This window comes from Periophthalmus magnuspinnatus, chromosome 9 (assembly GCF_009829125.3).
Source record: "Periophthalmus magnuspinnatus isolate fPerMag1 chromosome 9, fPerMag1.2.pri, whole genome shotgun sequence".
Taxonomy (NCBI): domain Eukaryota; kingdom Metazoa; phylum Chordata; class Actinopteri; order Gobiiformes; family Gobiidae; genus Periophthalmus; species Periophthalmus magnuspinnatus.
The window spans coordinates 31321207-31339152 of NC_047134.1; the positions used below are offsets into that span (position 1 = coordinate 31321207).

General features: G+C 37.8%; 1 protein-coding gene across 1 annotated transcript in view; it reads left to right on the forward strand.

Moving 5' to 3' along the window:
- The first annotated feature begins 2571 nt into the window (after positions 1-2571).
- The window catches only part of unc5db (unc-5 netrin receptor Db), a 195228-nt gene continuing 179853 nt past the window's right edge, over positions 2572-17946 (forward strand). The window contains exons 1-2 of the mRNA XM_055224249.1: positions 2572-2620; positions 5888-6109. Of these exons, the coding sequence (XP_055080224.1) occupies positions 2572-2620; positions 5888-6109 (271 nt within the window). The remainder of the gene's footprint in view (positions 2621-5887; positions 6110-17946) is intronic.

Consider the following 17946-nt stretch of genomic DNA (forward strand, 5'->3'; position numbering starts at 1 on the left):
AGTTGTTGTTGTAGTTTTTTTGTTGTTATTTATTTTCTCCCAGAGCTACCCAAAAGTATTACCACTTTAATAATAATAATAATAATAATAATAGGCAAGTTTATTTGTATAGCACAATTCATACACAAGGTAATTCAAAGTGCTTTACAGAATAAGAAAGACATTAAAATCACACTACAACAAATCAAAATATAAATAATCTCAATTAATTATCATAAAATTAACATTAAAGGAAAAAAGTGCAACAACAAAAACAATAACAAGAAAACATTCATCTTATTTCCTTTGTGTCTTTAAAGCTTGTGTCCTTACTGTGAGCGTGCTTGCATCACCACAGACCTGACTTATTTGGCCTTGAGGAGACTTTGGCTGTTCACCTTATTCCAGATGTTGCTGTGGCCATTTGACACACATCATCCTACTTTATATCAGATTTTAGTGGCAAACCCTTTCCCAAATTCTCAATGGCAATGAGTAAGATTCTCACGTAACTGGAAGTGCTACCACAAATAAAGCACGGTTTAGTAGCATTTATGACAAACGTGTGCGGGGTGGAATAAGGTCGGTAATCTTCCAATATCTCCATGAGGAATGTTCCAAAGTATGGTCTTACTTTTCTATTTCCGTGGAACCATGCATCATCCAGAAAGTTACATACTGTGCCTTTAATTCATAACAATGAGTCAGGCTTAGTAGCTTCTTAATTAAAGCACTAACCCCTAATTAAGTAGTGACTAAGCATGAATTCTTAATAAACTCTGCTTCTGCAATTGAAAGAATACAACGTCAATATAAAGGTATTATATTACGCAAAAGTGATTGTTGTGAGCTTTAAGCCATGTTGTAATGCCTCATGTTATAAAACCTCATCAAAAACATAACTGGAGTTGTGTTTTGCTTCATTCACACATGAGTAATCCTTTATTATTAATCTGTCTACAGCTCCATAGCTCAAAATGCTCTGTTCCACCTTGTGACGTCATGACTCACGCAGGAGTTTTGTGTTAAACATGTGTGAATGAAACAAAACACAACTCTGGGTATGTTTGTGATGAGGTAACAACATTATAACAGAGGTCAGAAAATAGCTTTATGGGCCCTTTAATGTCGTCAAGGAACGTGCGTACATATATGTATACTAAAAGAGCATTATTTACTGTTTACATGAGATACCCCCCCCATAGGGCACACAGCACGGGTCAGTGTCAGCATGTTACTGGTTCTGCACATGGCCGCTGATGCACCATTTATTTAGCTGTTTAACAAGGACAACATTGATGGAGAGAGGTGGCACCGGGGCCGATTGGATTTCAAGGGACACAATTGGATTTGATGCCCAGCTATAATGGCTTTCACTGGGCCTTTTCTCACCGCTGAATAACCCAGAGCCGGAGCTGCGGAGATGGGACAGAGGGGTAATTCTGATCCCCAACAGCCTGTACCTCATTGTCCCAGCTGGATGCAAGAGGCTGGGATGTCCTAACCTTGATTTGAAGCTTTGAAACAGAGAAATGGAGAGCTAAGTATTGCTTCTAGAAATCATTGGTTTTATAGCAAGAATCAACAAGATGAAGCAGGTTTAAGGTGGGAACTTTTTTTTGTGTGTATTATACGTTTTAATGCACAAGATGTCTCCTATTATGCAGAAATGGTGTTTTTGGAACATGCCTGAAGTAATCTTGATTCATCTTGCAATCTCTCCTGGACCCTAATCCAATTCTACCTATAACTTCACAAACCTGATGCAATATGCAGTAGTTTCATTATTGGGATGAACACTGATTCTGAGCATGAAAAACAAGACAGAACATCAAACACAAAACTGAAACTTCCTTAACATGTTAATATGTTGCTTTTGGTGCATTTTAAAAACAATAAAATCTAAATATGTTATGTATAAACAGTTAATACCCCATAGAAGAGTAATACGCCCTCTTTAAAGTAGCACCTAGATGCATAAGATGTGGGTTTTTTTCAAGTTTTTATTTATTTATTTTTTTTGTTTTTTATCCAAGCAGTTATTACCTAATGCCTATAGCTTAATAATAATGTTTTAATCCCCATGAATATTCCGGGTTTAATATAATTTGCTCAAATACTAAAGCTACGTCTTATCTACTATATTAAAAACCCGAATCTATCCATTATTCAGATTTATTTAGCATAAATATAAGCAATTAGAGGCATTTTTTTTTTTACACATTCAATGTTTTTCCTCGTCTAAAAATGTTATATTTTCCCACAACACAACTAAAACAACCATAACATTACAAACATACATGCAGAAATGAAGTGTTACACCAGGGCTAAACCAAACCTACTAAACCAATGCCAACCTTAAAATGACTGGTTTGAATCCACATATTTAAATGACAATAATTAAGACTAAAGTTGAACTACTTTTGAACAAAACACTCTCTAGACCAGTCTGGTAAAGCCAGATCACCCTTCTGGCTCCTACTGGTGTGATTGCCTGAGCCACTTGAGGTTCAAACCAATCACAAGGCTAGATTGTGGTTTGAGTGGAGCCAAAGGTGAAGAACCCACAAAAACCAAAACAAACATACCGACATGGATGGGCGTACTTCAGCGTATTTTATATGTGAAAAATGTGCAGAAGGTAAGCGCTTTGTGCATTTGTGGATGGGAACGATGTCTGAGCTTTTCTCTTAACTGGATTTAAAACAGACCTATTTTGCGAAATGGACTGTTCAGAACCTTTAACCATGTTATAGTTGTTTCCTTCTTATTTACTCTATCAAGGTTGTATTTGGAGTGGTTTGTACATGTTTAAGGAATCTTTAATTGCTTACTTTTAGGACACTCAATCCCCATTTTCACCTCCACCGGTACATGGTCACTGCTCTCTACTTACTTTGTTCTTCAATTTTATTTTCTTAATTGATGATACATGTAGGATTCAGCAGCGTTACGTAGTCATTTTGGTACAAATGAAAAAAAAAATCTGCTACTCGCTAGTGTCATCTGCAGGTATCCATAGGAGGGGCCAACAGCTACACGGCTCTCTGTTGTGATGATGTTTGCGGCGACGTCAGTTCCCATTGGGCACCGCCGTTTTTTAACAGGGAAGTCAGCAGTTATCTTTTTAAGTAATTTTAAATGAATATTATGACTTAAAATTATAACATAATGATCCACGGGTGTCATAAATTATAAGTATACAGCAGACACAAGCACAATATGTCTTCTTTTACAAAGGTCTGAAGTTTTATAATTACGTTACACACTTTCCTGAGCAACGTCACGGATTTACATGGGGACTAAACACAAATTTAAGAGATCTAAACCAGGACTTAACTGTTATATAGTCTATCGGAAATGCAAAAGTCTCCTTAGCCTTCGAAACACTTTGTACTTTCACCCCAGTGTGAGAACCGCTGCTTTCTAACATATCTCTCCTGCAATCTCTCACAAATTCCCAAAGTGTTTAGATCGATATTAGGTACAACAATAGACCTAAACTGGGTCGGGGGCAGGAGGGTACGAGGCACTCCGAGCTGGAAAAAGACATTTGCCCTCTGCAACAAAACCTCAGTGTTTGTGTGAAGTGAAGCTTATATGGTCCAGATAAGGGACATTCAAAAACTGCACCTCTGGGCTAATCGCTGGCTCTCATTCAGCTCCTCTCTGCTCCGTTTTGACTGCATTCACGGGCGAATTGTTCATTTGGAGGTGAATAGAGAAAAATGGGCCGCTGTGTACTTGGCCTTTGCACAATGAAATGGTTTGGGTTGAATGGGTGGTTCACAATGTTTTGAAAAACCCGGAGTGGTGTGTAAGTGGCCACTGCACGGCTGTGGCTAAAACAACATAAGGGGCTGATTGTGTATTCACTCAGAGAGGGTGGCTTTTGTGTGGGAGAAAGCAGGTTTTGAGCTTGTTAAACTTTTGTGGCCATTTTTTACAGCTGCGCAAAGATGTTAAAGGTGGACTATGTAACTTTTTATGCCAAATCCGCCACTTTTCTTTTCTCTGGAATGTTTCACGGTATGGCATTAAACTTAAATAGCCACTTTTTTATATAGTGCTTTTGTATATAGTGCCATTTTGAAGACACTCAAAGCGCTTTCCATCAAGGAACCGCTCACCCGTTCACATAAACATTGATACACGAGTGTACGCAGATGCAGGGTGCGAGTGGGGGTTAAGTGTCTTGCCCAAGGACACAATGACAGCATTTGAACCACCAACTTTTGGATCTGAGGACAAACATTCTACAAACAGAGCTACTGTCACCCCCAATTTATCTGGTGTATTTGTTCAATTAAAGGTGTATTTAGTGTTTAACAAAGTACCTTGAAAAACATGCAAACTAGGATCCCCACTCCACAGATCTAACCTGTAACTTGACCTGATAGTGCCACTTACTTCTTATCCCTAGTGCTGTACGGTCCACCAAAAAGGTTACGTAGTAGACCTTTAGCAAGCAATTCATCACAAAAAAGTATGTTGTTTGCATTTATCAAGGCTTTTTTGGTTCAGAAATATCTCTATTTTTATCAAGACTTAAATATTTTGGAGAATCTGTGTGTTACTGTGTGTGTCCTGTGCTTTCTGTTGCTATTACTGCTCACTACTGTAGCAGAGTCCGTGTTTAGTCCTGATTGAGTACTGGATCAGTCCTGGTTTAGGATTTGGCCCTGATGTAGAGCTGATTTGGACCGTTTTAGTCCCAGTTGAGTCCCAGTTTAGATGTTTGGTTTATGTGCAAATGTGAGCACACAAAGGGACTAGAAAGAAAACTACCAATGTATCCAATTTAGGACCAACGCCTTCGCAATAGAGAAAATGCATTTAGGGATCATTGTGTCTTGTTCTGGTTCTTGTTTAGTCCTGCTCAAGTACTAGTTTAGTTTGGGGTTTTGTCGCAGTGTAGACACATTTTAGATGTATGTGTGTGTGTGCGTGTGTGTGGTTGGGGGTGTGTGGGTGTGTGTGTGTGTGTGAAAGCATCTTAAAAGGACCACAGAGAAAACTACAAATGTACCCAATAGAATAGACTCTGTGCGCAGTTGAACGCTAGCTAACTCACTGTGTCTCAAAGCTAACAGCCACTTTTATTAAAATCGTAAAACAGAAAATAAACAACCCATTAAAATTCAAATTAATTAAAATAAAGACTACCCAATTGTTTTATATGTAGAATACTTCAGTTTGTGGTGTTGCTTTAATATTTTCATACCTCAAAATTAGCATTAGCATTAGCATTAGCATTGAGACTCAAACATCTCTTTTGTAAACACAGATGTGTCCTACGGTGAAGTATTCATTTTATTTGTGTCGTGTTTGACATGTTGTCAGTGACATCCACCCGCAGCTCCCTGTCCACTGCCTGATCTTTAAATATTTATAAATTTTACTGTGACTCTGCAAAAACCTCACTGAGATAAAACTGTACAGGAAGTAGTGACGCTAACAGTGAAATTGCCATTTATATTTTACTGTCAAACTGTTGTGACCCCTTTTCAGTGCATCATTGTCCAGCATAACTAGATCTAAAAATGATTACACGGTTGTTAGCGTGTATGCTAATTTCAGTGTAAACACTCATAATTTATGCAAAACAAAAGCTACATTTGGTTCTGTTTTTTTATGATGTTTTGGTATTACTCATGGTTGAGTATTTGACACCTGTTTTTTGTGATGTTTGGAGGCTAATGCTAACTCTCTCACTGAAAATGCACCCGAGCTAACAGATGGAAGGTTGAAAGTCTTTATAATGCAGGCGGTCTGTTTAGAAACACTAGAAGGGTCTATATCTTTATTTATCCATGAGCAATTTAAGGACATTAAGCAGCTGATGTACAAGAATAAATAGAATATCATTACCATTGTTTCATCCGGCTTCCCTCCCTGTTTTCGGCAGGCCCCCCGGCAGCAGCAGACCCTGGCTCAGACTCGGCTCCCTCGGTCCAGAACACCCTCCCTCATTTCCTCCAGGAGCCAGAGGACGCCTACATCGTGAAGAGTAACCCCATAAAGCTCCGCTGCCGAGCCGCCCCTGCCTTACAGATCTTCTTCAAGTGCAATGGAGAGTGGGTGCACCAGAATGAGCACTTCTCCCACGAATATAAAGACACCAAGACTGGTAAGAGCTGCTGATGACTCTTTGCTACGCTAACTGTTAAAGATTTCTTTTCCATGGCTAAATAAATATCGTGTGTGAGCGTAAAATGAGTAGAAGGTTTCAAATATTTCACCAAACTGCTACAGAACACTAGAAGACGCAAGGTCAACTCTTAACAGCTTGTATTTGTCACAACAAGAGCCAGTTACACCCGCAAGTGGCGATGACGGGCCTTAAATCCAACTAAACCTGTCGTTTGGTCATGTACCTTAACCTGGAACATGTGGTCACACAAATTCACTATGAAATGCAGTTTCTAAACATAAATTATAGCCAGTTGGACTTTAATGTAATTTTCATATTTAGATCTTAAGTTTTCTTTGCACTTTAAGAAGGGGATAAATATATTGTTACTTGTAACCAGGTATAGAGGACACAGTAGTGTAGTGTTTTAGCTATTTTCCTATGTACCGAATAGTAATTGGTTTGAATCCTGCCCATACACATTTTTTGTTTCTGTGTGTGTTTTGGTGCTACTGTACATGTTAAATTAAACCAAACATTCAATCTATTTATTTAAACGTATTTATCTAACATGCACACATGTATTCAGTACATGTATTACTGGCCAACAGATACTATCACAATATATTAACTGTAAATCAAATACACCAGGCTTTCTCATATGTTTTGCAATAACTTTTTCCTTGTTACTTTTAATGGATTTGGATCAAACTTGGTCTAACTAGTTCAGATCGTTCAGTGTTCACTTATGTGATTTTGCCCGCAGCCAAACCCAACCTATTAATTATTATGATGCATATTAAAAGCTACTATTGCATTTTGTCCTTCCGATCTTTATGTACATGCCTTTTTCATTGGACTCCCAAACAGCTGGCGGCGTCTGCATGCACCGTAACTGTGCAGCTGTAGAAGAAGAAAAACATCAAATTTAGTGTCGTAAAAATTAAAATAGTGCTTTAAAACTGTCTGTGCTCTACCTATAACTACTTCTGATTGATGCATCTCGCCAACCCAACACACTCACACATTTCTCATATTAAAGGTCCTATATTATGTAAAACTGACTCTTGTGAGGTTTTAGTTATGTTAGAACAGTGGTGTCTCATCAAAAACATCCTTGGAGTTGTGTTTGGTTTCAATCACACATGTCTGATTAACTCTTTATTATTAGTCTGCTCACATCTCCAAACCTTCTGTTTCACCTTTTTACTTTTAGTTCAGTAGAGCTATGGGCAATTCCAGGTCCTGACATTATCCAAATGATTTTAGTGAAGGTGTATGGAGTTTAAAAACACAGTGGAGCACTTCCTGTATTACAACATGACATCACAAGGTGGAGGAAAGTGTTTTCAGTTTGAAAGAGGAACTCAACCTATATACGCAGGGTTTGTATGTTAAGTGTGTGAATGAAACAAAACACAACTCAGGTATGTTTTTGATGAGGAAACGTTATTATGACGTAGATCAGACAATAGTGTAATATGGGCCCTTTAATTATATTCATCAAATGTATGAAACCCTAGAATTTATACTAGTGTCGACATCAGTGCTATTGGGTAACATATAGACTAGCAACAGCATATGCTAATGTGAATATGCGCGACAGATGGTTGTTACTTGCAGCTAGCCAGTTGGGGTCAAGGATCGTCGCCCGACTTGGAAATATTCAAAAACAGTGGAAATGAAAGGAATTAGTAAAAGCTTCTGAGATGATGAGAGCAGAGGAGAGAAGCCCTGAAGTCTCATAATAAGTAAATTGGAAAGGGAAATGAGTTAAAAGTAAAGCGAGATTTATTAAGGACTTTTTTGAAACTTTTTGGATGAGTTTAGAGAGCTAATTTGAGTTATGAACGACCTCTAAAATAAATGTGTTTTTTTTTTTTTTTGTAAATACCCAATTATACATACATATATATAGACCACTGGGAATATCAGGTGCCACCGCAGGGCTGCAGTGGCCAAAACTACCATTGTGTCTTGAGGTAAAGCACTTCACCCATATTGCCTAGTATAAATGTGATGTGGGAGTGGTGCTGCTGGTCAGACGGGCTGATGGTGCAGATTAGCAGCCGCGCTTCCGTCATTCTACCCCAGGGCAGCTGTGGATACAATAGTAATTTACCACCAGAGTGTGCAGTGAATGAATAATGAAATAGTAAAGCCCTAAATAATAATAATAAAATAAAATTATTATTATTTTTTTTCTATGAGGGGAGATACACATTTCATAGCTTAGCACCATAAAACTATCACGTATGTTACATGGCAGGATCATTATGCAAAACATTATGCAACATCAAATAATAATCAAGTAATATAATTAAAAATAAGTAATTAACACACACACAGAAACTGTACGTGATAAGGTAAATAAATTAGCATATTAGCGTAGTATAGCGCAGTTCCTGGTTCCACTACTTAACCCTGCTATACTTTGTCACTGAATCATGTATTACTTCTGATTTATAGAACAGAACCAAACTGCCTTTTTCTGTCTTTGTTCCTCGCCAAGTTCACATTTTATGGCGCAGTTGACATTTAACCTGACATTTCGTCTGAAACTGAAAATCTGGCCCGGTAAAGTCTGCTGTAAAGGATCCAGTAGTTCTGAATGTGCAGATGAATCTTTTATTAAATGTAATATGCTCTTTAAATGGTGTGTTATGACTATAGGATTAAGGGTGTAAGATTAGTCATTAAAGATTCATATTTACAAGAATATGAACTCTTCTAATATGTATAATAAGGGAAAACATTATGAAATATGTAAATGGTTTGGTTTGTAAAAAACTTGAATAGGTGGAGGACATCCAAAACCACCTGGCTTTGAGAATTGAGCTGAACAACTTTTTTTTCAGACTATGAAAGAATTAGATCCAAGATTCCTAAGAATAGGATCGACATCAAATTTGTGTTGCTAGTGTGGAAGTGAATGTCTCTAAACTGCGACGCTAAGTCAACTCCCCATTGTTGGACAGTAAAAAGGCCAGCACCTAACCCGAGCTTTTTCTGAGATTATTATGTTTAATATAAATGGCTAATGTTATTCCAAAAGTGAGACGGGGACAGGGGATTTGTTTTGTATTTGTTTTTACAGGGACGGACCATGAGCGTCTTTGATTGGCTAATCAATCTGTCAATCACTGCCTCTGAAAATGGAGAGATTGAACAGTGACCAGACTCACAGTATTGAAAAGTTTGTATTCTGATTCCAGGGAATTGATTGGGATAGACACAGGCAGTTGTTTCCATCTGGTTGTCATCCAACCACAGTTCTGATTTTACCTTTTGTATTTTACCTTGGACTGAATTGAACAGTGCACAGAATTCTGAAAATACTGAGGTCTCTCTTGATACTCATTTTAGCACAGGCTCAGTCCTTGGTTCAGTCCTTGGTTTGCCCTGTTTGGGAACAGCTTTGCTTTAGACAGATCGATATTGAAAATGTATTGCAAAGTATCAATTCTCATGCAAAAATGCAGATATATTTATTTATCAGTTCAAGATGGGGTGGAGCCAAACAGATATAACCAAAAATTCCTTAAAGCAGAGCAGCTTGAATGCATTTTAAAGCAAAACTCATTGTTATCGGTACCTGATAAATATGACGATACCTGCCATAGTACCAGGTACTATGGCTCTGCTTTAGTTCTGTTAATGTGATTTCAGACCTGGGTTAGTTGTGGTTGTGTTCTTTTATTTGCCAGGAAAAAAAAAGTAAAATAAAAATCAAGCAGAAATGGAGTGATTCTTGCTGATATTCTTGCCCAATCAAACCTACAATTTATGTTAATGTGCCCACCTACAGTTTTAGTCTCTCCATCCAAATGCAAATTAACTGAATGTAGCCAACTGCTCAAATTAAGGCATTGGCCGGTAGCTGTGTAATTCACAGTTTAATGGTGATTGAAAGAATCTGAGATTTTTATGTTATTTGCCTGTCCGTATGAATTATATAAAGTAAACTTCTTCAATTTTAATATAGATTTGACCAATAACAATTGTAATGTTGATTTATTGTATTAAGGAAGCAGGATTGGCCTGTCACTTTGGATTGCCAGATCCTACGACTTAAATAAAAAGAATGTAATCAAACCAAAGTGACTGATTTAAAACAGCTAATGCCATCCAATGTACAGCTGTGACTGTGTTACCATTGCTTAAATTTTAATTGTTTAACTATATGCAACCTAGCAACACGATTTAGTATTGTTTATAGGCTTTATTAGTGCCAGTGTTCACTTTAAAGCCGCACTATGTAACTTTTCTGGCGGAGGTTCATCTGCCATCTGCTTGTTTCCATGGAGATGTTATTGCATTGCCTGAAAAATTGCACAGTATGGCATTAAACTTATCTTTTTTCAAACACACACTTACATTATTATTGTTAGTGAGCTTGCCTCTCCACAGATCTGAACTGTAACGTGACCTATTGGCGTCACCTGCTTGTCACACCGATACATTGCATACCATAATGGGGAACATTTCAGGCAAAGCAATAACATCTCCATGGAGACTAGCAGGTGGCAAACCCTCTACCAGAAAAAGTTACCTAGTGTACCTTTAATTTGGTGCTTTACTTTCTTTTTTGAGGTACACTAATATATTTCACTACTCATTAACTAACTTAACATTGTACTAAAAACGTTGCTTACTTCCTGGTTGGACACAGGCAGCCTAGCAACCATACTATTAATAAAAACTTCTAAATATCTAAATTGCCGAGTAGTTAAGATTAGATTCATAAAAATAAAATACAGCACTTTATTTTAATTTAATGTTTAAAATGCCTGATATAATACCTTCCTTGCGCTTAAATTGTCCCTGCATAGTGGATGGAACTCATCGTTACTTCCTGTATTTTCGAAACTTTTTTCCTACAAACTGCTACTTAACTGATGTATACTACTAACTAAATATACTAACTAAATATTTAGCACAAATACTATCCCACCACACCAAAGCAGAATTAGAAAAACCTAAAAACTTGTCTTAGGATTAATCTCAATATCCCGTCTCCATGCGGTCTTATTTTGTAGTTAACCTTCTAACCCTGTATTTCTCAAAAAGTTCCATGCATTTCAGATACCACCGCACTCGAACAAGACCGTAGCGGGATGGGAGAATTTTGCTCCTGTATGCACGGTGGGCCCTCTGCAGGAAACCAGCCTTAATTGCTAGAGGAAGTTCATTAGAGTGGGATTGCTGTGCTGTGAAATTGTTGTGCGCGCGCTAATGGAGAAATGAAATTTGGAGGTCCGATTGCCGTGCTGTTGTGAGCACGAGGAGAGGTACAAGAGTTGAGTTCACAGTGTGCAACAGGGAGTTCTACCAAGCAGGAAATTACTTGATAAGGAAAGAGAATACTGGTGGTTAAAGTTTGTAGGGGTAAAATCACGCAAGATTTTAAAGCTATTTTGTGATACATAAAGTTTAGAACATTAATGAAATAGCAACCTACCCCTGCCATCGCTCCATAGTTTGCCAGATGAAAGACCTCGGCAGGAGGAGGGAGGCGCTGAGAAGGACTTGGTAGAGCCGACCTGGACCAAGACTAAGGTGTTTTCCTTGTTTAGATTTAGGTCTGAGGATGGAGTTATAAATAGGAGATAAATGATGTCTAAGCCCCCCATTCCTATTCAAAGATGGATTGTCTTTCCTGACAAAAACTGCCTCTTTGACTCTCCTCTCAAACCATTTCTTTTCTTTGGCTAAGATCTGGAAAAGGGAAAGAAGAACAACGCGTGCTCAGTTATCTAAAATGGGCCCAATAGATCTAAGAGAGCTAAACAACAACTATTCCTTACACAGCTGTTGTCTGAAAAGCTTCAGAGAATTTTCAGACATCATGAAATCCTGTGCTATTTGAAACCTACAAACACTTTAAGTCAGGAACTGGTTAACCCAAAGGACAAAACCCTGAAAAACAAACACAGCAATGTGGTTTACGCCATTCAGTGTAGTGAAGAGTTCAGTGAGCGTTACATTAGAGAAATTAAACAGTCACTTCATAAGAGAATGTACCAAAACCGTCGCAAGAGCTCCTCGAGACCCCAGTCTGCTGTGCATCTCCATCTCAAGCCCACTGACCACTCCTTTGAAGATGGTGAGGTTCAGATCTTAGCCAGAGAAAAGAAATGGTTCGAGAGGGGAGTTAAAGAAGCTATTTGAAAGACAATTCATCTTTGAACAGGAATGGGGCCCTTAGACGTAATTTATCTCCTATTTATAACTTTATCCTCAGACCTATATCTAAACAAGGAAAACAATAGTGCAGCCAGTTTGCTAAGAGGTGTGAGAGCTCATTAGGGCCTGAACGATCGTGCAAAATATGACTCAGTTCACACTTAGTGTAGCTCATTAGACCTTGCTAAGAAAGAGAAACTGTAAACAATAGGTGTGTTAGTTTCAGTGTAGTTAGCTCCTTCCTTCAGACAGATATAAGGCAGTGTCCACCAACAATCTGACCAGAACTGAAGAAGCGGTTTGGATGAGCAACAAAACGTCTTTGCTCTAAAACTTTTGTCCAGTTGACAAAACAAAATTTTTCTTTTCTTTTTTTTTTATCATAAAATAGAGCAAATTATGGAAAAGATAACCAAAAGAACCCTCACAAAATCTGAGAAGCACTTTTTGGTTGTAAATGCTTTCTTGTTTGTTTTCATTAGCATTCATTATCAGTGGCCTCCTTTCTGCTTGGGAAAAGATATGAGTAATTACCGTAATGCCTGGGACAGATTCTACAAAACAGTAGCCAACCCCTCAGGTGTTCAGCTGCTAATGGCAAAACATGGAATAAATTCAACTACTACTAGTACTGCGGTCATTAAAACTCATGCACTCAAATCCTGTGTAAGGCTGTATTCAATTTATGTAAAAATATGTGTGGTTTTTGACTGGGAGAGAGGGTAAATCAATACTGCACCATGCAAGTTGTAAAGCTGGCCCTGAGGCTAAGACTTTTCGTTCAAATGACCAGAGGGGGAGCCGTGGTGAACCTGCTTTTGCACAAGCATGGCTACATTTGTAACTGCCACTTTAGTATTGGCATGTAATTAATTTGTTTTAGTGTGAATGCAACTGTTTGAATCAATCCTTAAAACTGTTGCAATAAAAGTAAATAAATAAATGCATTTAATTAAACATGCACCATCTAACTTTACTCGTAGGGGGTCTTATATTGCAGTTATTTATATATATATTTTATATTGCTCAAACATATTTTTTGTCTTTCCACAGATATGTCTTGTAACTTCACATACTAGCAGCAATAGCTCGTATCCATGGAGTTATAAGTAATATAGTTTAATGCCATATTATAGAACATTCCAAGCAATGCAGTCTCCAAGGACACAAGGAGGTCATGGTACCTCATCAGAGAAATTACTTAGTTGAACTTGAAAGCCACAATATGTTGCATTTTAGCCAAATTAAAATTAAATAAAACCATGTTTTCTATTTTTTTAAATTTTTTTTTAAATTTGTCATATTTTCTGGACTATAAGTCACTCCAAAGTGTAAGTCGCACCAGCGAAAAAAAAACAAACATAATAATGAAGAAAAAAACATATAAGTCACATTGGACTATAAGCCCCAATTTTTGGGGATATAAATTTTACAAAACCGAGACCAAGAACAGACATTTTATCTTTAAAGGCAAGTTATAATAATGACAATAAAATAGAGAACAACAGGCTGAATAGCAGTACAACACGCTAACGTAACACATTTACCGCTAAATTTATTCAGCTATATGAAGCATAGACCACAAACTGAATAAGTGTCTGGTATGTTTACGTGCGATTTTAACAGTTAATCAGATAACTACACTAACGTAACACATATTTACTCAGTTACATGAAGCATAGACAGAGAACTGGTACATTAGCCTAGAGTGCCCTCGCGCAGTTGACAGTGTGACAATAACAAAGATGTGATATCTTTCAATAATTTCTAATATAAGTCACATTTGAGTACAAGTTGCACCCCCGGCCAAACTATGAAAAAAAAGTGCGAATTATAGTCCAGAAAATACGATAGTTGCATTTATTGCACTGAAAAAGCATAGAAAAACAAACCTGACTCATATTTGGCCTGCTTGTTCCCATGGAGATGTTGATCTTTTGGTTACTGTCTTCCAGAGTACGGCAATTTACGTATCTCCCTGGAGAATATTCCGAAGTATGGTTTTAAATTTCCATGTACTCACACCTGCAGCTTCTAGAAACTTCCATACTATTCCGAAACAAAATGAAATATAACACACCAACGGCAAAGGTGTCCAAAAGTATTTTCAAAACTTAGAATAGCACATTATATGGGACCTTTAAAACCTGCACTATTTTGTCTTCTCCATTTCACCTGTGGCAGAGAGCACTACTCCTGGATGGATGTGACGCGCTGGGCCATAAAGTTTAGTGCAGAGAGAACTGTGTCTATAAAGATGATAGGTACTGAGGCAGGCAGTCTTGTCAGCGCGCTAACAGCTAACAGCGGCTAACAGCTCTGTGATGTAAAGCCTGTGTCACTGTGTAATACTGTCACTCACTCAACTGTGGTTTATGGAGGTTCTGTCTTTGCAAAATGGCCCAAATGATAAGCAATGACCTTGGCATGGAGGATCAATGTTCTGTAAAAAGTTCGTAAAGGTCCAATATGTAACTTTTCAACTAATGCTTCGGAATAGGGCATCAAACCTATATGTAGATGAGTAGATGATGCCGCCGAGCCAAGTTGCGGGTCAAACCGGTGGAGAGGTGAGTCCTTTCAAGTTAGCAGTAAAAAATACTTCTCGTACTTCTTCTGTATGAGTGTATGTGTACTGCGGAACATTTCATGCAAAGTAATCAAGCATGTGACGGACCATCCAACAGAAAACGCTTAGTGTACCTTTAAATCGCAAGTCACTGACAGTTGAAAAAAAAAAGCATAACTCTTTTGTTTCTAAATATTTTTCTTTTACTTTTTTCAGAGCATTTAGAATGACACTTCCGGCATTAATATGAGCAAATACAGCACCGAGGAACGAACCCTCATTGTACAGTGGTACTTTGAGTTACATGGGTCAAATTCAGAAACCCAGCTGTGTTATCATCGACGTTTTAATTCCAGAGATGCCCCAAGCGTAAATGCCATTAAAGGAATAATAAGTCGTTTTCAAAGACAGGGGGCAGTATGTGATCTCCACAGACCTGACTAGTCCCGATTTCTTCCTGTGGGGCGATCTTAAAGAAAAGATGTTTGTGAATAAACCTCAGACAATAAGCGACTTAAAACATAATATTGAGGATCAAATAAGAGCCATAAGCCCGGAAATGCTTTCAAATGTTATGCAAAGTGTGTTGGACAGGGCTATTCAGTGCAAAACCGAAAATGGTGGACACTTAAAAACAGAATTTTTTTACTTCCCCTAGTTTAAGTAGTGATAAGTTTAAGTGTAAGTGAACAATTATCACCGTATATATTGCTAAAAATCTCGGAAGGTTCAGTTTACCTAGTGCGAAAATTTGGTGAGTATAAGTTAAGAATTATAGGAGCTTTTGGGCATGCAGATATAGCATAATCGGCCCCTCCGACCACCACCTATCATCACACATCACTTTCATACTAGGGACTCGATCCCTCGACCTTCGGGTTGGGGGACCAACACTCTAACCACTGAGCCAACATGTCCATAGAGATGAGCAGGTGGTGTACTCTTGGAAAAAAAAAGTTACATAGTGAACTTTTAAAGGTCGTATATTACACAAAATGGATTCATGTGACCTTTAAGCCATGTTAGAACATTGTTACCTCCTCAAAACCAGACCTGGAGTTGTGTTTTGTTTCATTCACACATGTTTAAGTAACCCTTTTATTATTAGTCTGTCTACATCTCCAAAATTCAAAATGCTCTGTTCCACGCCGTGATGTCATGAAGCAGTAGTTTTCAAGTTACCAGCTACCTTTTACCTTTAATTCAGTAGAGATTAGCAATTCCACGACTGAATTCATCCAAATGATTCTGGTGAAGGTGTTTGGAGTTTAAAAACACAGTGGAGCACTTCCTGTATTACTTCATGACATCACACAGTGGGACAGAGTGTTTTCTGCTTGAGAGAAAAGAACCTAAATATGCAGGGTTTGTGTGTCAAACATGTGTGAATGAAACAAAACACAACTCCAGGTCTGTTTGTGATGAGTAAACAACATTAGAACATAGATTAGAAAACAGCGTAATATGCAGCGTAATATTAATAATAATAATTCATCCCATTATGGCATCTCCCTTTCAGATAAACATATTATCTAATGCATGGTTTGTATTTTTATAGCAAATACTGTTTAGCCTTAAATCTTAGAGTCATTTATTACATTTTCTAAGGCGTTTCACTGACAACTAAACTAAAAATGCAGGATTGCGAGTTTTTATTATTTTAGTTCAGTATAGCGTTATTACTAGCTTGGGGGAAATGCATCTCTAGCATTTTCATTCTTGTATCTGTACACTATAGTACAGAGTGCAAACTGCATAGAGTGATGGTATCTCAGAAAGCAATATGCACAGTTGCCATGGTACAGTTTATATGCAGATGTTATCAAAACCAGTGGAATATCTCATAGCACAAACATAATATTTAGCATGTTAAAGACGGGATTTTTACTGCGAGGGGTAGCTCAGTTAGTAGAGGTTGGCGGTTTGAATCCCGCTTTTAACAGTAACGTCATTAGTTTGAATGGTTAGATCCGCTGACCCACAGGTTAGCAGTGCAATTCCAGTTCCCACAGATGAATGCTGAATGCTGAATCCTTAACATAAAGCGCTTTGAGGACCAGGAAGGTGGAAAAGCTGAAAAATGTGACCAATTTATCAAAACAGATCTAGTTCATTTTAAAAGTGGTCCAAAGTTATTCCTCACTTACTTTATCCACACCGAGCATCTTGATTATTCACAGCGATGAGTTTTTAAGCACTTTTCGCAACTTTCATATTGGCCCAAGTAGAGTTTTGGTGTCACGGTAATGCTAACGACAACCAGCATGCTAACAGCACAGTTCCTGATTATGAAACAATAAACGCTTTAGATGCAGACAATGCACAGCTGACTCTATTAAACTCAAGAGCTGCTCAATATACATCTGTACTGAGGCAAGACTAATTATGCTCAAATATAAGGAATGAAAAAATGGATACAGGGCCTGAACTAAAAACTCGCAATCCATAGTTTTTATGTTTAGCTGTCAGAGCTACTGTTAGCGTATAGAAATATAAGTGATAGTGTCTCAGAAAGCGATGTATGTGAATACAAGTGTAGTCATGATGCTAACATTTCAAACTCAATTTTGATAGTAAGGAATAGACTCGATACTTAATACCACAATACAGATACAAAACTCTTTCTTTAGACAATAGAATGTGATTTTCAACATTAAACCATAGTACTTTCTTTTGTATTACCATGTGGCCTTACATCTGTGTAATCCAGGTAGGTTCCACAGTGGTCCATGTGCGTATACTAGTCTGTGCGTCTTATACTTGTTCTGATACAACTCAAGATTATTCTAAAACTATTCAGGAAAGGTTCATTTCTATCCTTTTAGTATCGATACCTGCTCAAATAAGTATCTAGTTTCAGTATCAATTACCATCTGATTTTGACAACCCTAACAGATACTGCAGTTCATTTTATAAGCTAGATCAAAACTTGAATATCTTGGAGCACAACATATTATTTTGCATGTAATTGGTTGCATGGTCATTTCAGCGGCGCATCTACAGTGTAATCAGTCTCCAGGCTTGCTAGTGTGCACCCTTTGCCTCCCCTAACTGTTTTAATCGCAGCGTATCATTTTGA